The following is a 26,599-nucleotide window of genomic DNA, read 5'->3' on the forward strand; positions in this document are numbered from 1 at the left end:
ATATGGAGAGAATTGTCACAGTGTGCTCATGTGAACTTCTTAATAATCCAGAATTCCAGGGATATTTTTTAATTTATGCTAATTTATGCAATAAAATTACTTGCTGAAGGGTGTATGAAAGCTCTAAGCCATCACTGGCATGTATTTTTTCTCTTTCTAACTTGTAAGTTTGTAAGTGGTGGCTGGTCATCATGTTTTATTGAAAGCTATTGTATGAAGCCATGGAAACATGACAAAACTAAGAGAACTGTCCGAGAAAGATATTTATTCCTCTGGTAGTGAACAGAGAAAACCTTCAAATAAACTTCTGAAAATTGAAAGAAAATATTATAAATAAATAACCCACACAATACCTTGTTCTTGTTTCTCCTTGTTAAACTAAAAGATGAAAATTGTGTGACTTGCTTAGTGTTTGCTTTCCAAATTGATCAATTCTTTTACCAGGCCTGGAAATTTTGTGTTATTCTCTCGATGTAAAATGTCCGGAAAAGCCTAACTATGTGATGAACAGATGATCAAGAAGGATAATGTGCATGTGTGATAAAGTTGATGTATGAATATGAATTCTCAGGCATAATTTTGTTCTTTTGTGTTTTGGCTTTCATAGTGGATAACAGATGCATAGTCTCTGAATATGTTAAGTTTCCTGCTTGTTTCCATAGTCTGTACTTCTGTTGTAAGTCAGGACTGAGGGTATGGCTGGGGGGGGGGGGCTTTTGTAGTGGAGGCATATATACAAACCTTTCTAATGTCCTTAAGGAGTTTGCTGTAATCAACAACATACCAAGTTACATTTTACTCCTTACGAGATGGTGATTGAATTGGATCTGTTTTATAATCTTTTAACTGGTTTCATCAAGACCGTTCATTATGATGTAGTCTAGGTTTGAATGAGTTCTGTTGTTTCCTTGTCACCCTTAAAACTTATTATACAGAGTGCAAATTTTGAACCTGTACCCTTTTGAGTAGTTCATGACAGTTGAGTTTGGTGGATGCACAACCACCTGTCCGGGGGGGGGGGGTGGGGGGACTAGGGTCATTGTATTTAGGCATTCTCAAAGTTGGACTGGTCCACTCTACATATTTTCTTCCCTTGCATGTGTGTATCATGGACAGGTGGGTGTATGTATGTATGTGGCAGAACAATTCATGATGAAAGTGAGCTTTAACTTATATAGGAAAAATTAGAATTGATGCCATTCAGTGCTAATCATGCAATGTGTTTGAATTCAAGGGGAGATTTTCAGTCATTTCCTTCTGTATTTTCTGTTTTGCAACTTGATGTTTGTTTGTTTGAAGGAATTACTCACAGAACAATGTTTCACTTTTAGTGCTGGTCACATAAATTGGGGAATAGTTTACTCTTACATGTGATTTTATTTTTCCATTTTATTAAAGTCTATGAAGTTCTTTGAGTGATTTAGTGTATCAACACAGATCTCTGTAGAAACTTTTTGATTTGTACTATTGGTGGTTCAGTAGCCCACTCCATAAATGAAAAGAAAAGTTAAAGGAGTCTAAATTTTGATAAATGTTTGACAACATTTTTTTTTATCATGATTTTTGTAATTTAATTTTTTTTTATTCCACCCTTTGTATCTTCTAGCTGAATTGGAGAAAGAGAAGGCCGCCCATGACCTTGTTAAGGAAGAATACAATCAACTGATGAACGAGATGGAGAACGTATAAGCCACGACGACGCACCGCCTGGACCCACGTCGTCTTCAGTTACGTCAGATGTATTGGTTCAGTGTTTATCTTGTGTTAAACTAAGGCAAAAAAATCACTAGTTTAAAGGACTTTTTTGTATAGTAGGAAAGAGGCCTGCTGGACTGTGGAGTGAGTTTTTAAAGTGTAGTTTACAAGCCACGTATATATATACTAACGACGACGATTCAAAAGAAAACATATCTCAAATCCGAGGAAAACGTCCCGTCCGATCCGGCCTGCACTTGTCGATGCGGCCGAGATGAAGTTGTTAAAAACCAAAGAGGGAGAAAATTTGAAAAGGGGAAAGTACTAAGGGGTGAGGGCCAAAAAAAATAAAATTGGGAACAAGTCTGATGTGAAATCTTTCAAAAGGATGTTGGACATTGGAGCCTAGTCGAAAACTATTTCCCTTTTCTATAAGGCGTGCATGTTTTAAGAAGTGATGAGGCCAATCTGTTGCCTCGGATGATAGGCTCCTTCGTTTGGATTTGTGGCTTGTAAACTGGCAGTCTCACTTGACAGGCTTCGGGTACGATGACGGTTCATATGTGTATTGCAAAACGTCAAAAAAATGATTTTAAGCCTCACAATTTTTTTTTCTCTTTTTTTTTTTCCCCCACTTTTGTTTTTCAATTTTTATGAAAATGCTTCAATTTATCTACTACCAGTGATCTTCTCTCCCTTTCTCTTTTTCTACCTTCTCGCTGTCTCTTCTCTTCCTTTCTGAACACGACTCCTCTCCCGCGCCCCCTCCTACTCCCACCTTGCTACTATTTTCATCCGTCTTGCGCCATCTTCGAACCCCATCCCAGATGAGCTGATGATCGAGAAGGAAAAAGTTCGTGAGATGACAGAAGAGATGGAACGTACCATTCAAGAGTTGAACTTCGAGGTGTGATGATACCATCCTCCTCGGTGGATATTCGTCTCGTCAATTCTATGTTTCGTCTCTTTTTGTCCCCGTGCTGGTTCCGGTTCCGTTCCCCGACATGATTCGGGGGGTCTCCTCCAACGAGCTGAATGTGGAGGGAGAATGCATCACTTTTAAATGACCCCATGAACATTGTTTATTTCTTGTTGTGTGTCGCGCTTATTACCTTCCCCCCACCCCCCAAAAAAAGAAAAACAACTAGGGCTGATTCGAAACTAGATAAGAGCGATTCTCAAATTGAGAGGTCTGTATTGTTGTTGGTAACAGAAAATTTAATGTCAATTTGCTGAAACCAAAGTGGAACAAGAAATATTTGGAAGAAGAAAAAAAATGGAATCTTTTTTGCAATCGACACTCTTGTAATTTTGATGAATATTTTTTTAACTCATTGTGTAGCATAAAGATTGTTAAGGTCAAACAGCTTCCGATAGTTATTCTCCAGTTTTTCTTGTCTTCTCTCAGATGATAGACAATAGACGATTGTTAGTTTGTGATTTTTAGCTAGTGTGTGTGTGGAAGGAAAAGCAAGTAGCAGGGCTTATTTCTCTGCCGACCATTTTTGGGAACTTTTCGGGTCGGGCAGGATAAGGTCACATTAGTTTTCTTCCTCTCCACATGTTGCCCCGTATTCTCTCTAACCCCAAATTTGATGGGAGGACAAAAGAGTCGCTTTCGAAATGGTTTCGTTTTTCTTCTACTAGATCTTACTACCAACTTTGCCTTTTTTACTTTCTGTCTTTTTTTCATTTATTTATTGTGTTCAAATAATTTTTAAAACTGCGCATGACTGTAATAATGAGAAGGAAATTAATAGCATTAATATAAAAAATGCAAATGTTGCATTGTTAATTTTTTTTTCATTTCTTTTCCTTTTGAGTGCATTTTGCTTGAGAAAAGGTTTAAAAATTGGATATAGTTAGTCAATAATAATAATAATAAATAATCAAAAAATTGCTTGTAAGGTTGTAAAATTGATCACTGAAAACCAACTAATTGCATGTCTTGATTTATGATTTTTTTTTCTTCGTCTTTACATTTGGCTAGGTAATCAAGAAATGTTTTTTTTTTTTTTTCTATATAGGTGTTGTATGTATTTAGTGAAGTGTATACAATTTAAGCAAGTATCATGGTGGTGGTGGTGGCATTTTTAGCTGTGTACGTATTTTTTTTTTTTTTTTTTTTTAAGTTTGCTCTTCCATACTACAGAACAGGAATTTTTGAAATATCACAAAGATTTGATAATTTGCTTGTCGACGGTGTGTGATCGGATCGACAAAGGCAGTGTCTAACTTTATCGTAATGTGATGATGATGTAAGAGGCAATGAGAATGATTGTAGCAAAAGAAATGTCAGATAGTCAAATTTGTCTTTTGTTTCGTTTGCTATTTATATTCTTTCTTATTTCCCTGGATAAATTTACACAGCACCCTATCATGTTACCATCATAAAAATAACACGGATCTAGAGTATCCCTGAATTTTTGCAAACGGTTTGGGGGGCTGGTTGCTCCACGCTCTGTGATCGACCTCAAACTAGGGTCAAAGGTCACTCGATCTTTTATCACCGAAATTTTTACGGCTGTTTCACAAAAGAACGAAGCAGTTTTCTGATCTCATATTGAGGATCTGGCGAAAACAGCCGAACCCAAAGAAAAAACAAAAGTGGTATTGTTTTCTTCTTCTGTATGCCAAACTTTCTGTCTGCGGTGAGAGATGGCAACCAGCCCCGGGTGATAATGATGATGATGATGGCTATCTAAGTATTAATTGCTCAGAATTGTCGGCTTTAGTTGGGATCAAGTGTGCCTGTAAAAAAAAAAAAAAAAAAAAAAAAAAAAAAAACGGTTCTTCTCTGTGATTATTTTCTTTCTCTATTCTTCTTCGATGTTTTTCCCCCTAGAGAGATGACAATTATTACTGCTGTGAGTGTGTTTATTATATCATGAAGCAAAAAAAGAAAAAAATAGAAAAATAAATGAGAAAAACGATCCAGCGGTGTATTAATTAGTGTTTACAAAACTGGGTGGACTTTCCTCACCGTAGATATTAAGAAATGTGATTCAGTATTACTAACATATAGACTACTAGAATGAATTCGGTCCTTCATCCCTGCCCTTCCCTTTCCCTCATCCCACCCCCACCCCAAAGAAGAATTGTCCCTGCAACCTCTTTTACACCTTTAATCTGATCTTGTGCGTTATCGGAGAATTCATCAAATACTGCGTAGTAGTGTTCAAAACCAAGACTGAAATTTGATCAAAATAAATCACTGGCCTTGTGTTTCCATCATTCAGGGCCCAGATGGGTTGGGGAAGGGGGAGTCTATAATCACTAATAGCTCATGTACTGCAAAACTCGACAAGGCGTGTCCCTCTTTGTCAACCACAAGTTCACACCGAGCAAACAACACGATAACCTGCTTGACTTTTTGAACCAACGTTCACAATTATGCAAGATTTCAATTTTGGCAGCTTACTATGTAAAATGATTATTTACACTACAACTTTTATGATATTTACAAAAGGCCAAACATTTGGGACAGATTTCACATATTGTAAATCAATAATGAATGTCTACACAGCTGTAGGATAAGTGCTTCAGTGTGCAATGTAAGCTAACGCATTTGTCATATCATGTGTTAAACATTAGTTACACTTTAAAATTGTGAAAAATCACTCTGTTTGCAAGAATTTCCATCACAACCTTTTTCATTTTTGGAAATGGAATGAACACCTGAGTTATGCTGAAAGTGAAGCACCATCCCTTGTCATTTGGTAAAAATTATTTTGTCTCGAAATCAGGTGCGACAAAAGATAGGATAGTCCATGTGTTAAAGGATGTGAAGACTTGTGCAAGAAAAAATGTCTACTGCCGGTAATCTGACCTAGTTTCGAATGAGGTGTAACAGAAGTGTTAAGGCCCGGTCACACTACAGCAATTTTGTATCGGCATATGGTCCGATTTTTCCGATTTTAGGCCGAAGAGTGAGGTTTGTGGTAGTGAATGTAATGAATGCAGTGGAATATTCGAATACCTACTCCAAATCTAGGGGGTTCTGGAACGGACTTCATTCTGAAGTGACGTCACATCGAAAAACGATGAAAATCGGAAGAGAAATCGGATAGCTATCCGATAAAAGGAAACGGAGTCAATATCAAAAGTTAGGAGAGGACTATTCCAAATCGGAATGGCTCAACAGATAGCAAATCAGGTCCTTTATCACTGTGGCTAGAAGACCCGAACGAAAAACTGGCTGTTTCGATTCCTCCGGCAAAATCGGATAGTATTCCGATAAAAAATCGGTATAGTGTGACCGGGCCTTTAGACACCACCATCGATCCCAGAAAATACACACACAGCTTGCTACCGTCGGTAATTACTAATTAGACACTGGTGTACAGTCAGTACATACAGCTGCGGTCATTACCCACAGTACAGTATACAAACAATACCGCAATGGACATCTCAGGTCCAGCTAAGATAACAATTAAGGTATCACGTTTTATTACTGTCTGCATTTTGTAGCGACACTAACAAACGGCACTTGCAACAGAAAGTTAACCTTTTCAGAGAGCGGCACGTGGGAGGGGCGAGTCTCAATGCCTTTAAAATGAAGATATGGATCCAGTCATCCTCCCTATGTTGTTGATATTGCCTCAGAAGTAAAATCAATACTGTATGTGACAAATTATTTGTTGAGATCTGAATAACAATTAAATAAATGAAAAATTTTATTAAAATTATAGTGCTTAGCATTTACACAGAAACAAACTGCAACACCACAAGAAAAGAAACGAAGATAGTTTGTGATATTTTCAATGATTTTGATGATTATTTGGTGGTATTTAACAAAATCCTGACAGAAAACCAGATATGTATAAAACACAACAAAGGGTAACTTAATTTATACATGTTAGGTACTATCTTTTACACTCAGTGTGGTTACACACACACATATAAAATAAAAGTAGAAAAACAAAAATCAGCTAGACTGCATTCATAGTATGTTATGTCGCTAGGGTCTGCAGATGACTTCAATAACCAGGGTTTTCTAACTGTTATTAAATATTGATAGTGAAAATGCTTTCATTACCAAAGTTCTTGATTAAACCAACCAACCCAAGGAGGAACTAAAATACAATTAAAAAAAATAGTTGAAACGAAAAAAAAAAGTAGGAATTAATTTCTATTCCTGCAAGCTTCTATCAACTTTAAACAACTCTGAAATTTGAGAAAGCAAGTCTGTGCTAACATTCCTTACTGACATTTGACCCCCATTGAAATCCCATAACCAAAGTTCCTGAAATCCATACAAAACGGAAGAGGAACGCAGAAATGGGCAAATACTGCAACCTGCTAAGAATGGGCAGCACCTTTGTGAGGGGACATGAGAAATTCATATCGAAAATAAGGTGAAAATTCAATATAGATCATACTTCTTCGTCACAGCAACGCAGATTGACTACTTCAACAATCTTCAATATTTGGCAAAGTGCACAAAGAATGACTGAAAGCAACAAAAAAGTATTTTCGCACGTCAGACTGATTACACCGAAATCGAGGAGAGAATCGTTCGGATGGTACCCGATTTATTTACAGAAAGCAGATGACCCCCTAAATGCAGCTGTAATTGTAATAAGTTTACACTAGAGAAATAGCTTTAGAAATTTTCATCACAGCCAACTCGTCTTGATATGACCTTAGTCCTAGAACGGATATTAGCAAGTAGCTCAACAAATGGATTTAGGTTTTTTTTTTAGGGCCCGGGTGTAAGACACTGCTGCTTCTCAGAAGTTGTATTTCACAAAAGGCAGGAGTCAAAACATTTTAAAGGGTGTGAAGGCTCGCGCACAAAGAAACGTCTCATGCTGGTAATCTGACCTAGTTTCGAATGAAGTGTACAGAAGTGTTAGACACCACCATCGATCCCAGAAAATACACAATCAGCTTGCTGCCGTTGGTAATTAGACACTATTGTACAGTCAATACATACAGCTACGGTCAATACCCACAGCACAGTATACAAACGATACAGCGATGGACATCTCAGGTCCAGCTAAAGATAACAAGGTATCACGTTTCATTACTGTCTGCATTCTGTAGCAACAAGAATAAAACTGCACTTGCAGGCAACGGAAAGTTAACTTTTTCAGAGCGCGGCACATGGTTTGGGGCGAGCCTTCAATACCTTTAAACCTTGGAATGAGATGTGGAAATGATAGCTTTGGATGAAAGAGTCTAGGTGGCATTCTCAAACTTCCCCGTCGCTCAATATGCTAGTGTGACTAAAAATGGTCACCAAAGTATACATTTATTAAGTGAAGACTTCTTTAATGCCAACCATTTTGCATTTTGTCGAGACACAAAGTTCAATGCAATGAGGTGAAATTCTATGCAATAATTTGGGTAGAATTTACTATTGAGATGTTGATATGTTAAAGCCCTACAAAATAGTAAAAGTTTGAGTTACAGATCAAGCTTTCTGTCAACTAGTTTGAGTGCTAAACACAGTAGTCCCACTAAGTACTGCCCGAGAAAGTCATTATTATGTTTACTAGGGTTCAAACCTCAGCTAGCTTTTAACTCCCACCTAAGAATGATTTCATCTCTTAGAGACATCTATTCTCTAGTGAAACATACCTCCTCCATGTCCGAGGATAAATTTATTGGAGGGTCTGAACCAGCATCATGATATATCTGAAAACTCATTAAAAAATGTGGATGCAGTACTGATTTCCTACTAATGAAATTTAAAGGGTAATTCCTCTACAAGTAAAAAAAACGTTAATAAATCATATATAACCTTTACGGTAGTAGCTACTGTAGTTCGTAATTGTCCTCAATACTATCCTTATAATATATGCTAGTTTAATATTCAAAATAATTTTGACTGATTTTCTTTACTACTATGCAAAATTAAATTCTCACATTTTACAGCCTGATCAATATTAAATAGGTCATAATAGGTAACATAAATAGTACCAATGTTTCTTCTGTGTTTTTGTGCTAACTATGAAGAAAAACATTAGTATAGAAGACTATCATAAAAAAAAAATAATAAAAACAATTCTGTACAAATATTTACTTCCCATTCAACTACCTGTTATACCTTGTCATAGTTTCTCTTCTTTCACGTCAAACCATTCATCCAGTAGCAGATATTAGATCACAAATATTAGACCAGAAAAAATTGCAGTGGGTGTGCAACTAGGGACTTGTTTCATCTCATACCTACACTCTCGAAACAATCACTCATATTAATATGTCATGAATAAGACCTGGATTCTCTTGCGGATTTCAAAAACTGTTTGTAGAAGCATCTAAATTTTCAGTTTTAAACTTTGCTTTTCTTAAATACGGTTTTCCGATTAAAGCTTCTCAAAGTCACCAGCTATTTTTAAGCGAGAGTATGAAGTTAATGTTTCTATATTTCATTTCTATTGTACAAATTCATGGAACTATGAAAGACCACTTGGACTACTTGGAGATACAGCTTTCAAGTTGACAATATCAACAGAAAATAATCGCGGTTATTGTCAATCGTCGAGAAGAGGACCCGATCACAACAGAATCATGGAAAGGAAAATATTTGCTCCTAAATTTTGTGACTGGTTTGGATGTAAGGATGGTGGCGGTTGTGAATAATTTAAACGAATCATTCGATGATCATACAGTCGTTGTCCGAGTCATCATTTTGAACACTGTTGGTCATTACGACATCACAAGGTATACTTTTCTGTTTCTCTGGGGTAGGTTCCGGTGTCAGCGCGACGGGTACGATCCGCTTTACGGGCTTGACCGACGATGGAGATGCTCTCTTGGCTATCGTGAATGGCCATTTGAGAGCGGCTACTTGGTGCGGTTGCACTCGTTGACTTTGATCCGTCTTCGTGTTAGGTGTTGTCTGCAGTTTTTGAGGTGGAGCCTTTCGGGACTTTGGTGTCTGCAGTTCTTGAGACGGAGCCTTTCGGGACTTTGGTGTCAGCTGTGGGATCGTCGCCACTACCGGTGACGATTGGGGAGTGAGAATTGAAATGTGACCGGCTGATTGTGCGGCGCTGGAAGATGCCGCGAGGGACTTGAGAGTGGCTGCAGCAGACTGCGTGGGGACCATCTGCCCCTGAAGAGGTATGGGTGAGGACACTCTAGGTGAAATTGAAGGGGACAGCATAGCCAGTATGCCACCTTTGGAGGTAGTTGAATTTGATTGGGTCGATCCCTTCCCTCCGACGATCCCTGCTGACGACGGGGAACTTTGTGACGGGCTATTGGACGCTGCAGCTGATTGGGCGGTTGCTCTAGGTTTACTAGGGTCAAATGGCTTCCGAGTTATAAACTTCCAAGTCGAAGGTATGGGAGCAGACTCCATATTGAACTCCGTGAGTATGTGATCATGGACGTACCAACAGATTTTGGAGTAGCTGATTCTTTTATCTCGGACAGCAATTTTGGTTATCTTCTTCTCTAATTGGCGCTTGGAAATTTCAAAATCTTCAGCCGAGCGAAATAAGGGTGAAAACGCCCTGGTGGGTGTGATAGCTTCTTCCGTCTTCTTCTCTGTCGTGCTCTTAGGGGTACTTGCGGTCTGTCCTGTTGCCAAGGTGACGTCTGCTTTAGAAGGTGTGCCTGCGGTCTGCTGAGTCACAGACTGAGGATCGGTGTGTTTCTGTCTCCAAAACTCCTTGAATTCACGACAGAGGCTTTTGATGCCAGCGATGTTGCCGTGGACCAGTCGTATCAGATCAGGCATGGCTATACAGTAGAAAGGGATCAATAAAATGAATGAAAACAATTAGAAGCAGGGAATGTTATCGGACACCCCAGGGGCAAAACACTGATGAGCGAAGCTGCAATGTACCAAATGCACAATGTAGAATGTACAGTGACGTTCATTCTCAGACCCTTAGTATTATCTATTAACTTATCATTTTAGCAAAAAGCAATCACATTACTACCTGCACTTGACTGTGAATTAGAAGCAGTTAGTAGCTATTACCATAGGTGTACAAGTTGACACATTATCAATAAACAACAACAACAATTTCAACCATTTCTTCTGGTACGCTGCCGAACACCTACCTTCCTTCCGCAAAGGTCTGACCTTATTGTGTACGGCCAGTATCTATGTTCCCTTACATCTGTGTTCCCTTACATACAATTTACACATTTTTATCAATAAAACAACAACAAATGCAACCAATTCTTCTGGTACGCTGCCCAGCACCTACCTTCCTTCGGCACCGGTCTGATCTTGTTGTGTACGGCCAGTATCTGTGTTCCCTTCGTCCCCGACGTCCGACTCGATGTCTGTTTATCCTTCCCGGACTTTGCGACTCCGGTCAAGAGGATGGGCATGCTGACCAACGGCACCACCTTGAAACACTCCAGTGCCTTCCTGTCTCTCTCCGAGCTGCCCTTTGAATTCCTCCAGACGCAGCCGATGAGATAAGTCTTCAGGGCTTCCGTCTTCTTTCTCATCTCCCGGTCCCAATCCTTGGCCTTTGCAGCTCTTCTCTTCTCCCAGGTTTCCCTGTCATCTTCCTGTTGACACGGAGATGAAGAAGAAGAGGAAGGAGAGGAAGATGGTAGTATCGAATCAGTGATATCAATGTTTTAAACCCTGCTTGCATATATGCAATAAATAATAAAAATAATATATAGCGCGTTCATCAGCAACGCTGCTCGAAGCGCTTTACAGGAATTGAAACAAATAATATACAGGAAACATTTAAAATACAGGAAACATTCAAAAGCAAATAGTAGAGAAATATCGCCTAAAAGGTATACACCATAAAACCTATAATAGGATAGAAAATTACATTAAAGCTATGGTGATACAAAAATACTGTACAGTTCAAACATCAAAGGCAATTCTAAAATAATATGTTTTTCAGCGATGTTTTAAAACTGGCAAGGCTTGCGCAGGTACGTATTGAATTCGGCAAAGGCATTCCATAGCTTGGGCGCACATACTGAAAATGCCTTATACCCAGTTTTTTTCTTTGTTCTCATTTCTTGAAGCAGTCCCTGTGATATATATATATATATATATATATATAGCAAAACAAACTGACATTTACACCTCTCCCTGAAGCAGCTATTGTACATAATGTTATTTTGGTAGAGAATAAAAAACGAAAAACTTGACCAACTAAAATGACGACGGTCGGCATCTTTTGGGAAATGAAAGTCCTGAGTTAGCAGAAATCTCTCACACCCGAAAGCTTGAATGTTTGTTTTCCCTGCCCACTGATGTACGACAGAAAACACACTCTGTTTTGAAGAATGAACATATCGAAAAAAAATCGGATTTTATGCCTGTCGTGAAAGTTGACCATCGTTCTAATACATGTGTGTTGCAGTTCAGCCTTTGACCACCTGCACGAAGAGCAGACCAAAAATTGTTAGTCTTACAGCGCACTCTAAATGCAACGAAAAGGCAGTCTGAAAATAAATATTACAGCTGCCTAATAAGCCTGCAATTTGTTATTTTTTGGGGGGTGGGAGGGAGGGGGTTGGATGTTTTGATTGAATTGTTTTTGCATACTTCAGTACTTTACTAATGCAATATTTCAATCCACAATTGTGATTATAATTAGCTGATGTTTAGTAAGATGACCAGTAATTAGTGACGAGTGCAATTGACCAATCACTGTTCACATCGACTCTACAAGATGGCACTCTAGCTGTTTCATAATGGGGCTGGCCTTTCACACCGGTTAAGATTGGATGTTTTGCAAATGTGGTCACAATTAAATAATAAACTTCTGAGGGAAAAATTTAGTGTTCAAATTTTGTGTAGCAGTTTTGAAGGCTCTGAATCTATTCTCTTATAAAATTGTTTTTCTGTGTAAAATACTATGGTTGCCGTGTAAAATACTATGGTTGCCATGTTAAATACTATGGTTGCTGTGTAAAATACTATGGTTGCCGTGTAAAATACTATGGTTGCCGTGTAAAATACTATGGTTGATGTGTTAAATACTATGGTTGCTGTGTAAAAATAAAACAATGCTAAACTGCTATACATCTTTGCATTTGCATAGCAATTGGACCATTTTACATGGCATTTTGTGATGCGATACTGAATAAATTATTCCCTGACTCTGCACAAACAGTATAATGATGTATGAATCCCTATGATAGCCACGCATTATCATCAGCATTCATACATGACTAAACTTTCAATCATGATATGGGAATACAAGTCAAAAAGAGTGAAAAGCGTACAAATGTGGCGGTTGAACTTCTTCTCAATTTTAGATAGAACTATGAAAGACCATAGAATATTATTATCATATTACCTTTAGCCTATATATCATACACGGACAAGAAACATGAATTAATTATACATTTTGCGATGGGCGTCTCCGACATACAGTTCAGAAACGCAAGTCAAAACACTTCCTCGAATGAGTGATTGAACAGATGGCTGGCTTATTAACCCTTTAAATCAATCATCTATGTTTAATTTTAACCAAACATTAATTAGAAGTTAGAGATTAAATATTATGATCTAACCAGGATGTGAAAGTGATATATCTCAATATATAGAAACTTACTAGAAACTTTGTACTTTAGAAATTTAGAAGAGTGACATGTTCCATATTTACTTTGTTAATTTGCCTGGGAACTTTCCCATATTCAATGAAGACACGTTAAGGGGCTCTTCTGCTTTTAACAATTTTTGTTCGAACGAGTGTCCTCTTCACTTATATATAAAGGAAAGTAGCTTTCCCTCCACTTATTATTATATCCAACCAATGTGAACAAGTCCACTTAAGTTTTAGTTAAATTTAGGAAAGTTAACTGTTTCAGAATGCGGCACACGGTTTGGGGCGAGTCTTCAATGCCTTTAATGAATATTTCTATCCTTAGAACCCGATCTACCAAATTGAGTCGTCTGTCTGTGGCATGTTGCCAATCTGTCTGTCTGTGTTTTTGGCATTGTCAGTATATAACTAGTGTGTTCAGTGTTCACAGTATTTCTTGATATACCCTTTACTCTATTTTCTTGCCTATAATATTCTGGGGTACATTCACTGACTACTTTTCATCACATCTCTAGCCCCCTCACCTCTTTCTGTTACTAATGAGGAATGTGTAAAAGTAAGTTGGCCTGACGTTTCGATCCTAGCAGGATCTTCTTCAGAGGCTAAATGACAAGTAACAGTAACAGAAGGGACAAAAACACGCACAGAATACAGACAGGTTAATGAGCAGGGTGAACACAAAGAGAAAGATGTAAGGGGATTAGTAGACAAGGGACTAATGAGGAATAGTAGAAATAATACTAATGTGTCGCCAGAAGAAGTCAGCTGGTATCATACAGTATGAAAGCGTAAATATACAAGTCGCCTACGGTAAAACCCACAGAAAGTGGTCTGCTTCGCCTTGGATGGTTAAAAGATAATATTAAACCACACTATTTCCCCCACCCACCCTTCTTCAGAATGAAAGTTTTTGTAAACGAGTTCAGCAAATCTGGTCTTATGAAAGTGTAAGATGCTTTGGTTGAATATGTTCTGTTAACAAATTCATGCTTACTTTTCATTCTGTAATTGTAATTTGTCACGCATGAATTTTAAGTTGTCCTAGGGCTCTAATATTTCCGGGTTCACTCCCAGGTCTACATGTTTTTTTCCGGTCATATCTTTTCCTGGCTTCCTGCAGTTCGAGAGATCGAATGCTTTCACACGTGGACGTCTTTCATATTCAGACACTTTTACTTGTTAGTGAAGTCACATTCTAGCTCACATCATTTTGTCCCACATTATCCTTACATGTCCTCTTTTTGTCGCATAAAGTTTATTAATATAAATATCAGATGACCAGTCCTAAATCGGTCCAGATAAAAACAAAATTGTTAAAGAAGGACTTACTGCTCCTTCCACTTCGTCTTCGGAGAGGTAACCGTGAGGAACAAAGAAGCCATCGTCCGACTCATCTCCGCTATCATTGTCATCTTCATCTTCAGTCTGTAGAAATAAAATAGGAACAAAACGGTTGCTATGCAATGAAGTAAGGGTTACAATCATGCACTTATTTATTACAAACGATTTTTAAATTGAATCAGTCAACAACAAATGCAGGTGAGCATTGAACAGCAGTCTATTTACACAATGGGGTCTGCAATAAAGTTACTTTCGACCTAGTTGTGCTACATTCTGCCAACCTTTCAAAAGGTAGGGGGTCTCCCAAACTCATGTCCTCATGGCTGCAAACTTGTTACCCCATCATAACTGTAATACAATACTTTCTACAAAAGTATTAAGATTTACAGGAATATTTGCACATAGTAGTTTTGCATTCTCACTACTTTAGACCTCACATTTCTAAGATTTACAGGAATATTTGTCATAGAAGCTTTGCAATATTTGTAACAGAAGCTTTACATTCTCACTACTTTATACCTCACATTTCTAAGATTTACAGAAATATTTGCACTTAGCAGCTTTGCATTCTCCTTACTTTAGACCTCAATTTTCTAAGATTTACAGAAATATTTTGCACACCGAAGCTTTGCATTCTCCTTACTTGAGACCTCACATTTCTAATATTTACAGAAATATTTGTCATAGAAGCTTTGCATTCTCACTACTTTAGACCTCACACTTCTATACAAGTTGCACCTTGTTGCTTTCTGAGTCACTCCCAAGTTTTGTCTCCTTCTGTTGCGTCAAATTAACAGCATCAGGAAATGAGCTTACGTGGGCCACCTCAAAATCCTTGGCAGTGGAGGTAGGGGTGGGGTGAAAGGGTATCTGGTGAAAGCTGGAGGGGGAAGTGGGTTGGGGAAAGGGAGTGAAGTAATGAGATGGAAAGGTGTGAAAAGATGGGAGGGGGTAACAAGAGGGAGTTGGGTGGAGCAGTGGGTGGTATCATTTTGTATTTCTTGAATGACCTTGTGACTTACCCCTGAATCTGAAAGGCTTTCTCCAGGATCTTCCCATTCATCATCACTATCTACCTCATAGTCTAGTTGATCCTTTAAACAATGAAAAGAAGACAATAAAAAATTTAAAATCAAAGTGAGTACAAACTTTGCAGCAAACTTACCATATTTTCTGATAAAATCTTGACCCTTTAAAATGTTTTTTTTGGAATGTGCAATCATATGCCATTCACATTCATAAATTTGGATGCAACACCTTTTCAAAATAATTTGTTTGGAACACATGTGCACCTTTCAAGAATACTTTTTCTGTTGCCATGGATACATATGCTGCACAAGTTTGCTGGTTGAAACTTTGTGAACAGTCATCTTTAGGTACTGTTGTACTATGAAAATTCAACGAAATTACTTCTCAACATTCTAGAAAAGCAAAAAGTCCCTTTTGAACTGACGTCTCACACTAAATATATAATCGTTTCTATCTGCAAAATTGTCACTTTTTTAGAATATCTACATGGTACCAATGCCCAAGAAAACAATATCTTGGTTTGGCTGATGCAGGCAAAATCTCTATCATTTACTTTACAAATTGCACGATAATGTATGGAAAAATATGATTCAAACAAAAATCTGAAAAATGATCTGAAGAAAAAATGACAGGAGCTAAAAATAGGACCATACCTTGTCTTTAGCAAAGGGTTTTCTCCCAGTAACACTAACACTCCTCTTTCTCCAAGTTCCAAAATAAGGAGGGCGATGATTCTCGTGGAATTGTAAAAGTTTGGCCTTGGCGGTTAGCTCCTCCGAAGATGACGATGGAACTTCCTCGATATCCGAGTCGTTCCTACAAAAGGAGAAATCGAGAGAGTGTTCGTGAAATGAGAGGTAATCGAATGCAATCGACTGTCCAAAGTATGAGTTTGAATTAAACTGGACCGAGTGTAGAGACTGTTACAATAATTGCATACAATGTCGACACAAATGTCGACACTTGCTGTAGGCTACCATAGAAATCACCTATTTAGTAGTCTAAACGAATTGTGCAAATTATAGTAAACATTGCTCAAGGAACCGCTCCTTGCACTCCCTTCTCCATTTTTTTATCTCATGTCACTGTAAAATACATATATAAACAATTAAGATGATTTCCCCAGAAAGTATTCTATACAAAAAAAAGTGGTAAATATCACCAAGATATTTGAGGCCGGATCACAAATGCCAAAGAAGGCAAGTGGGGTGGGTCCAATGATGTCTTCCAGGACTACTTGTGGGGCTGTAAATACACCATGAAGTCCATGTTATTTACAATTTCATTTATATCATACACAATAAAAAATGATCATGGAGATTTCTCGGCAGTATATGACAATTTTAATTTTTTCCTCATTTTATCTTGGCTTACTCGTCTTGCTCTTCATCTTTCATTGACCTCCGACTTCCTTTTGTTCTGCTGGATCGACCGATGTTGATTTGTCCAGATGAAAGCTCAGTTAGGTAATGCAAAGTTGTACTCTGCAAGAAAAAAATTCCCCAAAATTTAATGTATTCTTGGTCAGGTTCGGCCACCAAAAGCATTAAAAAAATTTATTTATGACTTTAAGAGTGAAAATTCTGCACCAAGATCGTCTGACTACTTTCACAATTAATTCTGAATGATCTACAAATCTTTTGTTTCACTATCTTGCAACTTTTAACAGCTTTCAGTGGCGATGACTTTCATTGCTTCTTCATGCTGAAGAAACTTTTGATACAAACAATCATTAGTTTATCAATTATATTCAATTATTTCTGTTTTAAACCTTCTCACAGCGAGAGAATTGATCAATTGGTACTTCTCTTTGGTACTTCTCTTTATTGTTTATGTTTGGCAATGTTTGGAGTGCACCTACAGTGTACTAAAGAAGAGCCATGATTCCCAAACTATGGGTCCTGACTAGAGAAATTAGTCCCCAAGCGTTCACCAAAGGGTCCCAAGCCAAGTATTCATGTTTCTGATTGAATCGGACAGTAAGCTTCCTGTCACAAAAGGTTTGATAAATATTTATGCGTTGTTGTTTTACAATTTATCAGTCGGTGTACAGGTAGTTCTCATTACTAACAAAGAAGTATATCTTTGGGTGAGTTTACGCCTTAGCAATTGATGGGTGGGTCACCACAAGAAATGCACCGTTTTCCCATTTGAAATTGGCCTCCCACTTTGTAAAGACATCCAAAATGAGCTAAATAAGTCAGATAGCCACCTGACGTGACGTCTAAGTTATAGGCTATTCGGCTACTCTCACAAACACATGTGGCCGCTTGGCGATGTGTATTAACTGCCCCCCCCCCCGGGCCGACATTATTATAATGGTGTGCTTTGAGTTACTCACCTGACTGGAGAAGTTCCTGTCAAATTCTTCTTTCACCTCTTCGGCTAGAAATTTCTTAGTGCGAATGGTCGGCGCTATAACCATATCTCTGCGGAGTTGGAATGCTGCGAACGGACCGCAGTCCTCGTAATGAGTTGTAGTTGGGGTGGAGTCTGGGCTGGGTTTCTTGAAGAAACTTTTGAAGAGCAGTTGTTGTTTCTGGCTTTTCTTTATCTAGAATAAAACAAAGAGAAGAGAAGAAAATGAAACAGTAAAATATTCTTTAGCATTATTACTGATGTGAATGAGCTTTCAATCCTTATGAATATAAACATTCACTATAAAATGCACTAAACTTGTACTTTCTTGTTTCACAATGGTGTGAGAGCAGGCATTATTCAGCTCGTACAATTGGAGCGGGGAGTGGGAGGGGAGAGGAAGGTGTGTACAAAGTTTGTTCCCTTTAGCATTCATTGATTAATGACACTGACATCCTCATTCATTACCAAGGTAACAACATAGATCTGAAACTCACAGCTTCTTCCTCTTCTTTCTTTTTCTCATCTTCTTGCTTCTGTTTTTCTTCAAGTTTCTTCTTCTTCTCTGCATTAAGCTGCCTACAAGAGATACAAATTGGATAAACAGCTTTTAAAGAAAATGCCAGTGATAACAGTACCCACATAGCTGGCCTACATAGTTCATAAGTCAGCCAGTGGTTATGTGATACACAGCGCCTGGCTTCACTGGTAACATGGTTTTAGAAGTTAATGATAGTGATAACAGTACCCACATAGCTGGCCTACATAGTTCATAAGTCAGCCAGTGGTTATGTCATACACAGCGCCTGGCTTCACTGGTAACATGGTTTTAGAAGTTAATGATAGTGATAACATTACCCACATAGCTGGCCTACATAGTTCATAAGTCAGCCAGTGGTTATGTCATACACAGCGCCTGGCTTCACTGGTAACATGGTTTTAGAAGTTAATGATAGTGATAACAGTACCCACATAGCTGGCCTACATAGTTCATAAGTCAGCCAGTGGTTATGTCATACACAGCGCCTGGCTTCACTGGTAACATGGTTTTAGAAGTTAATGATAGTGATAACAGTACCCACATAGCTGGCCTACATAGTTCATAAGTCAGCCAGTGGTTATGTCATACACAGCGCCTGGCTTCACTGGTAACATGGTTTTAGAAGTTAATGATAGTGATAACAGTACCCACATAGCTGGCCTACATAGTTCATAAGTCAGCCAGTGGTTATGTCATACACAGCGCCTGGCTTCACTGGTAACATGGTTTTAGAAGTTAATGATAGTGATAACAGTACCCACATAGCTGGCCTACATAGTTCATAAGTCAGCCAGTGGTTATGTCATACACAGCGCCTGGCTTCACTGGTAACATGGTTTTAGAAGTTAATGATAGTGATAACAGTACCCACATAGCTGGCCTACATAGTTCATAAGTCAGCCAGTGGTTATGTCATACACAGCGCCTGGCTTCACTGGTAACATGGTTTTAGAAGTTAATGATAGTGATAACAGTACCCACATAGCTGGCCTACATAGTTCATAAGTCAGCCAGTGGTTATGTCATACACAGCGCCTGGCTTCACTGGTAACATGGTTTTAGAAGTTATTGATAGTGATAACTGTACCCACATAGCTGGCCTATATAGTTCGTAAGTAAGCCAGTGGTTATGTCATACACAGCGCCTGGCTTCACTGGTAACATGGTTTTAGAAGTTAATGATAGTGATAACAGTACCCACATAGCTGGCCTACATAGTTCATAAGTCAGCCAGTGGTTATGTCATACACAGCGCCTGGCTTCACTGGTAACATGGTTTTAGAAGTTAATGATAGTGATAACAGTACCCACATAGCTGGCCTACATAGTTCATAAGTCAGCCAGTGGTTATGTCATACACAGCGCCTGGCTTCACTGGTAACATGGTTTTAGAAGTTAATGATAGTGATAACAGTACCCACATAGCTGGCCTACATAGTTCATAAGTCAGCCAGTGGTTATGTCATACACAGCGCCTGGCTTCACTGGTAACATGGTTTTAGAAGTTATTGATAGTGATAACTGTACCCACATAGCTGGCCTATATAGTTCGTAAGTAAGCCAGTGGTTATGTCATACACAGCGCCTGGCTTCACTGGTAACAAGGTTTTCACTTCTCAGTGGCATTCAAAGAGCCAGACCACAGTGGTTACATGGCTACCAATAACCATGTGCATTTGACGAGGCTGCCGATGGTTAAAGATCACCAAATAGTTTAGTTAACATGGTTACCAGTAGCTACAGTTAACAAGGCTGCCAGTGGTTAAAGATCACATCATAGTCGAGTTAACATGGCTACCAGTAGCCACAGTTAACAAGGCTGCCAGTGGTTAAAGATCACCACATGGTCAAGTTAACATGATACCCAGTAGCCAACAGTTAACGAGGCTGCCAGTGGTTAAAGATCACCACATGGTCGAGTTCACATGGTTACCAGTAGCCACAGATAACAAGGCTGCCAGTGGGTTAAAGATCACCACATAGTTACCATGGTGATGATACTGTACTTACTCTAATTCCTCCTGTTTCTTTTGTCTAGCTTCCAGCTTCTGTTTCCTCTTCTCTTCTTTTTCTTCCTCTTCTTTCTCTCGTCTCATCTGCTTCTCTTTCCTCTTGGCTTCCTTCTCCTTCCTCGCCTCCTCCTGCTCCAGCTGTCTCTTACGTTGTATTTCTTTCTTCTGAGCCTCTTTCTCCTTCCTCTCCGCATCCAGCTTCAATCTCCTCTCCTCTCTAATTCTTGCCTGTTTTACACAAAAATTTAGTCAATATTTCAATTAAAACCTCAACTGGTATATACTGTATATATGAATTTAACATTTTGGAGAAAAACAAACACATTTGTATGATCAATGGAAGAGTGCACCACTGGCAAAATTGAGCACCTCAGCTGTGAGCCGATGACAATATTGACTTTATTGTACACCCCACCATCTGAGAGCGTGTGAGATAACATCGGTAGGCCTACAATCGAGGAAAGCGTTGAGAGAATATTAACGAAGAGTTTGAGAGTACAAACCGGTCTCTTGGACTTACCTTTTCCGCTCGCATTTTCTGCTTCTCCTTCTCTTTCTCTAAAGTTTTTTCTGATTTAGGTTTCTATCAAAGGAAAAAACATGCAAGAAAACATATTACATGTATGAGGTATGGCTTTATGTCAAGTTCAGCCAATTCTAGCCAAACTTCCACAAAATGATCCCTAAACATCAGCTTTCTTCATCACGACAGGCTAGATTGGAAAAATAATGACGTTTCATTGTTTGAATTCGTGAATGTTCAAGGAAACGTGTCAAAGCTTAGCAATGAACCAAGTCTAGAGGAGACTGAGTTAGCCCTATGTGCCAGCAAAGCTTCTAACTTTAGTCCAAGGGATCCAGAAATTCCCTCTTAGTCAATTTTTAATATGAACCTAATTCAATCTTAACATACGTTCAGTAAATAGTGCAGCTGAGTTTGTTAATGTTAGAATTAATATACTATTCTATTACAGCTTATACATGTTGTCAATTCATAACACAGAATGCAGAACTTGCTTCTTAAATCAGCAAAATACACACCCCTCTATTTCCTTTGCCCTTTTCCTCGATGGCAGACGGACTGCCGGAAGATGTTTTCTCCGATTCCGGTGAGTCTTCCTCCTGACTGCCGTCGCTGGATTGCGTTACCTCGTCTACCCTATCTTCGTTCCCGTCGCTCGCCGAATCTACCGATCCTGCCGATGAAGCCTTCGAAGTGTCTAAATTCTCACTTCCTTGACTCTGATTCAGAGCATGCTGTTCATCTGCACAGTCTTCCATATCCTCCTCATCCTCCACGAAGATGACGCACTCTGAGGTCGAGACCTGGGGCTGCTGGGTGGTCTGCAGGAATCCATCCAGGGAGCTGGACTTGGGAGGTGGTTTGAAAGGGGACTGGGCCCTCGGTGCGGGAGTGACTGCTTCCGAGGAACTCGTGGGCACCTGTTCTTCGTCGTCGACGATGATCACAATGGGAGACGGCTTTCCTACGGACTTTGGCGAGCTGGTGGCACTGGCCTTCGTGGGAGTCTTCTTCGGCTTGCTTCCGCCGGTTTTCAAGGAGGGTGAACAGATCTCCTCCGAGCTCACTCTCCGCTTCTTGGAAGCCGGAGACACCGATGGAACGATGGTCATTTGGCTGTTCTTTGGTGCAAAGGGCAAACGAGCTGAAAGAAGATCATTTAAAACAAGATTACCTACGATCAAGTCAATGTTATCAAATCAATTACGAGACTTAGGGCATTCTGAAAGACAAAACCAAACCACTTCAGGGAAAAGCTCTATGAAGTCATTATCTCTGAAAGGGATTGAAACAGCTCCTGGAAGTTTATCTACATAAGTACACTGTTTGTGGGCAGTCACTTGAAAAGGAGCATGCCATAGTTGGCCTAGCCGCTTCTAGGAACTGAGAAAGAAGGACCGGATTGTGCAAATTTCAAGCTTTCAAGGGACACCTGTGCCACAGCTTGCTTTCTTCATTACATCAAGTGAGTCCTTGAGCAATGAATCTAGAATTCGAGAGCCGCAGCTTTTCTCATATATTAAGGCATGGGGTTGCATTTCTGATATCTTACAGGCTTCTGTACCAGAAGTCAACTTCAAGTGTCACATCTGTTTCCATGGAAATCAAATTGTTGCGTTCCTTACTCCTCAAGTCCTCATAGGATTCTAGATTAGGGAGGAATAACTTGACTTAAGTATAGTTTCTAGCTATTCAAAGCAAATGTAGAAAAGACAAACAAATCAGTCTGCAAGTATATCCATTGTGGTCTTTACAATCCTGTAGAGTACAGAGAGAGATGGGAGGGAGGACAATCAACATCAGCAAGAAAAATATTCACTGGCAAATGAACTTCCAAGTTCCAGTGATTTAAAAAACAGTTACAAGTGGCAATGGACTGATCAACCAAGTATCCTGCTGTGAACCAGACCGAAAAAAATGACTCCCCAGTCCAAGCCTTTACTACCCAGTCAGGAAATTTGTAAAAAATCACTGACATCTTCCTCCATTTTCAGTTAACATTTTTATTGGAATTGATGAAAGGGAAGAAAAAAAAGGGATGTGTATACAGGTAGTCTTCAGTAATTTCATCATTTGGTGATATTCCCTTTTAATGATATTTTTATTGATATGTTTAAGTGTAAATTTGGTGAAAATTTGTTACTATTCCTGCCCGAGAAAGTTTTGATCAACTAACAACGTTCGTTTACTTTTACACGTGTACACTGTACTATGAAGCCTAAGCAATATCTCCGCATTCGTATTTGAACACTTTCAGTGCAACAAAACTTGACCTTTGTACTCTTGGACAGCTCACATGTTGACCAACCCCCCCCCCCCCATGTCAAATTTAATGGAACAGTCCCAAAAATGTTGAGCAGCACTTTTCCATACTTGAAAGAATCAAGCAAGATGTGTCATAATTACACATCAGACATCACCATTTGACAATGAGGGTTCATTGATGTGATTTCTGCGGACTACTAAACTATAAATAGCCGAGACATCCTGGAGCACTAGCCTAAGTTAGAGCACAACAAAGAAAGAACAGGTTGGATAGGCTTAGAGCAAGTATGATATACCTTCCCATCTCTCACTACTCTTTAATCCATACCAAGTTAGTCAAATTAATGCAATTATGAATCATTCCATCTGGTTATTGATACTCAAGATGAGTAACAAATAATGAAAAAAGCAAGCAAACCTTGCTTCATCTTCTTTGCTGGAGGTGATAGAAACTCCTTGGTCTTTTGCTTTCCTGAAACAAAAGTTGAAACACAATTTTAATGACACCTGTAACAATGAATGATGGTCAAATTGTGATCATGATTGATAAAGCAAATTAACAATATACAGAACCCGGCTGACAATGACATATAGCAAATTAGCATAGGCTACACTAAGAACTGTTACTCACCTAAGTTTGGTAATACTTGTCTTAAGCCTAGTCCATAGCGATAGGCAAATCCTCAGCTACAGTAACAACTAACATAAATTAAAAGAGGACCATAATCCATAGTGTTTGTTTGATGGTTTGTAATGTGATGTCATGTTACTACTAGTACCAAAATTATAGGCACAATGTTAGGCCTAGGCCATAGAATAACGTTAGGCCTAGACTATATGCCAGAGCTAGCCCACAGTAGGTCAGGTGATCTATTCCCAGGACCTACTACAAATAGTACTAGCCTATAGTGGTCATGAAAGTCACCAAATACCAGTTTTGCATACTAACATCACATCTTGGTAATATTAGTTAATGAAGAACAGTACTTGGTAGCCGAAAGTCAGGTCTCATGACTCAAACTGTTAATAATAATGTTAAGAGTCCACAGTGTATTTTGGCCTGGTGCCTAGGCTAGGCTTGCACCAACTTATACTAGTTATACTATGTAACTGGCAAGCCTATGCCTATTGATTCATCGTATTAACTAGTATTATTCAGACTTACCAGCAACAACATCAAGACTCCTCTTCTTGTTCTCAGACCCAGAGGTTACAACTTGATTTTCCATTTGTTCACCAATCATTATGAAATTATTTGTCATGTAATAAGAGACAGATGATACTGAAATTGAAACTGAGAAGCAGCAAAGGACCCAGTTCACATTCCACAACCGTGTACCTTAACTGCATTCGCTAATGATTTTTACTGACGTACTCATCGATGAACGTACACACGTACGTACGTACACAGTACAATACTGAGTATCCGCGAAATATTGAACTTGGCGGTAAAATGACGAATGGAGCTGAGGACCATGCTCTCGTACAGCTCTGTTGATTGGTTTGTAGTAACAAGCTCAAAGTGAATTGACCAATCGTAGTAACGATTACTTAACCGATTGTGTTGGACTGAACACAGAAAGACGTATATTGGTGCCTGTGTAGTAAATAGTATACGCAGGATGATATGCGATGCAAATCCTAGCCTATAATAGTTGTAAGGCATTTGATGTGTTAAAAGCAATATTTAGGTCAGGAATATATGGATTTATGCTTATGGGATATTTAGAGGAAAAAACCACGAACGAAGCTTTCACAGATTCATCCATAAAATATGAAAAATTCGACTAGCTTATCACGAATTTGGTTTTTTCTCTCAAAATTCCACAACTGTTTTCTGACTTTTTAAATCGAAATCACTAAATTTTATCTCACCTCAACCTTTGAACTACCTAATAACTGTTCAAAATTTCGAATATTCTGTCTCTTAACGTTGACTCCAATCAAGAAGTATAAGTTTTTTTTTGTTTATCAAGATAATTTTTTTTTTTACTTATGTGCCTATATAAGCCTATGTTGATTGTATATGTGTATAGATAATTATTACAACTTTAGGTCCTTCAGCCTCTGAACTTAGATATTGCTAGGATCGAAACGTCAGGCTCTCCTACTTTTACAGAACTTTATATCTTAAAATCTTGTTTTGGGTAATTTCATTAATTCAACTTTTCGAGCATTTAATGATGGTAAAGTTGTTTATGGGCCTATCTGTTTTGGAAAATGTTCTACTTACAGTCTGAACTTTAGATGAGGAAGTCGAAATTTCGACATTTTATCTCGGAATCTTCGGCGATTTTGCCAATCGAAAAAAAATTGAATATGAAAACTTACCTCGAAATTTCAAGAAACGAGTCGAAATTTCGGACTTTATGTCTCAAAATTACGACTCAATTGTAATTTCGAATGATTTAGTTGCGACCTAGAAATGTTGCCATTCTATGTCGGAATTTCCGGCGGCTACTGCGGTATTTTGATCTCGAACTTGAATTTCGAATCAATTGAGTTGCAACTGACTTTTTCATGTTTACTAATAGTATTTGTACCAGAGGTCATTGTCTTAAACTCTAGAAGTTACCAATTAGGACTTATATTCGGCATAAATTTTTTTCCTAGGAGGGTTGTGAATGAATGGAACGGTTTGCCTGAGAAAGTTGTACCGTACCTCCAAGTATATAGTGTGAATGGGTTTAAGAATGTTTTGCGAAATTTCAAATTTTATAAGTCTCGGAATTGTTTAGGTTTTAAGGGTCACTGTTTATTTATCCCAATTCAGTAATATTTTTATTATCTGCTACTTGGGAATGTGTATTGTATATTCGTATTTATCTTATATACTTTGTTAATCGATCACTTTAATTTTCACAATTATATAGTCACTATTTAAGAAATAGGTATTGTTTATTTACGATATTGGAAAAACAATATTGTACATTGCATTCAAAGTTTGAATAAAAGATGGCAACAACAAAAAAAGTCTCGGAATTGCGACAGTATATTATGTTGTATCTCTAAACTTCGACTGTATATTCTTGAAAAGTAACGTCATTCTGACATCGAAATTTTGGACTGTTCCTCGAAGTTTCGACTGTATCAAAAGTTTGACCCTCAATTGCACAAAATTCCACTCAATTTTATTTCAAAATAAATTTCGATTTCCTTTTCGATAGTATATGTTATATTAAAAAATGTCGACTTATTATTTTCCAAATTTCCATTGCTTTATCTGCAGGATATAACGACATTTTTTAACCTTTGGTTTTATTGTTGCGAAATTTCGACATACAAAGTCGAATTTCGAGGTGATCGTTTAACCACGACTCTGAACTTATTGTTATTT

The 26,599-nt window shown here is 38.4% G+C and overlaps 2 protein-coding genes across 5 annotated transcripts in view; one reads left to right on the forward strand and one right to left on the reverse strand.

Annotated features, from left to right (window-relative positions):
- Window positions 1–3,831, forward strand: part of LOC139978676 (uncharacterized) — a 47,645-nt gene extending 43,814 nt beyond the window's left edge. For 3 of the 4 annotated variants that reach the window (XM_071989071.1, XM_071989072.1, XM_071989074.1), the window contains one exon: window positions 2,523–3,831. In XM_071989071.1, the coding sequence (XP_071845172.1) occupies window positions 2,523–2,608 (86 nt within the window). In that variant the 3' untranslated portion in view covers window positions 2,609–3,831. Of the gene's footprint in view, window positions 1–1,606 lie in introns of all 4 variants that reach the window. The other variant, XM_071989073.1, reaches the window with a different exon arrangement.
- A 618-nt stretch (window positions 3,832–4,449) lies between these two features.
- LOC139978663 (uncharacterized) lies at window positions 4,450–24,657 on the reverse strand. The gene is made up of 13 exons (XM_071989042.1): window positions 24,428–24,657; window positions 23,681–23,734; window positions 21,516–22,141; window positions 20,995–21,057; window positions 20,473–20,702; window positions 18,419–18,500; window positions 17,905–18,117; window positions 16,938–17,047; window positions 16,217–16,379; window positions 15,557–15,628; window positions 14,523–14,618; window positions 10,869–11,181; window positions 4,450–10,392 (listed from the first exon to the last, which is right to left on the reverse strand). Exons 1-13 carry the CDS (start codon window positions 24,522–24,524, stop codon window positions 9,296–9,298), a joined length of 3,216 nt encoding a protein of 1,071 aa, XP_071845143.1. The 5' UTR covers window positions 24,525–24,657; the 3' UTR covers window positions 4,450–9,295.
- Between the last annotated feature and the right edge of the window lie 1,942 nt (window positions 24,658–26,599).

This window comes from Apostichopus japonicus, chromosome 13 (assembly GCF_037975245.1).
Source record: "Apostichopus japonicus isolate 1M-3 chromosome 13, ASM3797524v1, whole genome shotgun sequence".
NCBI lineage: Eukaryota > Metazoa > Echinodermata > Holothuroidea > Aspidochirotida > Stichopodidae > Apostichopus > Apostichopus japonicus.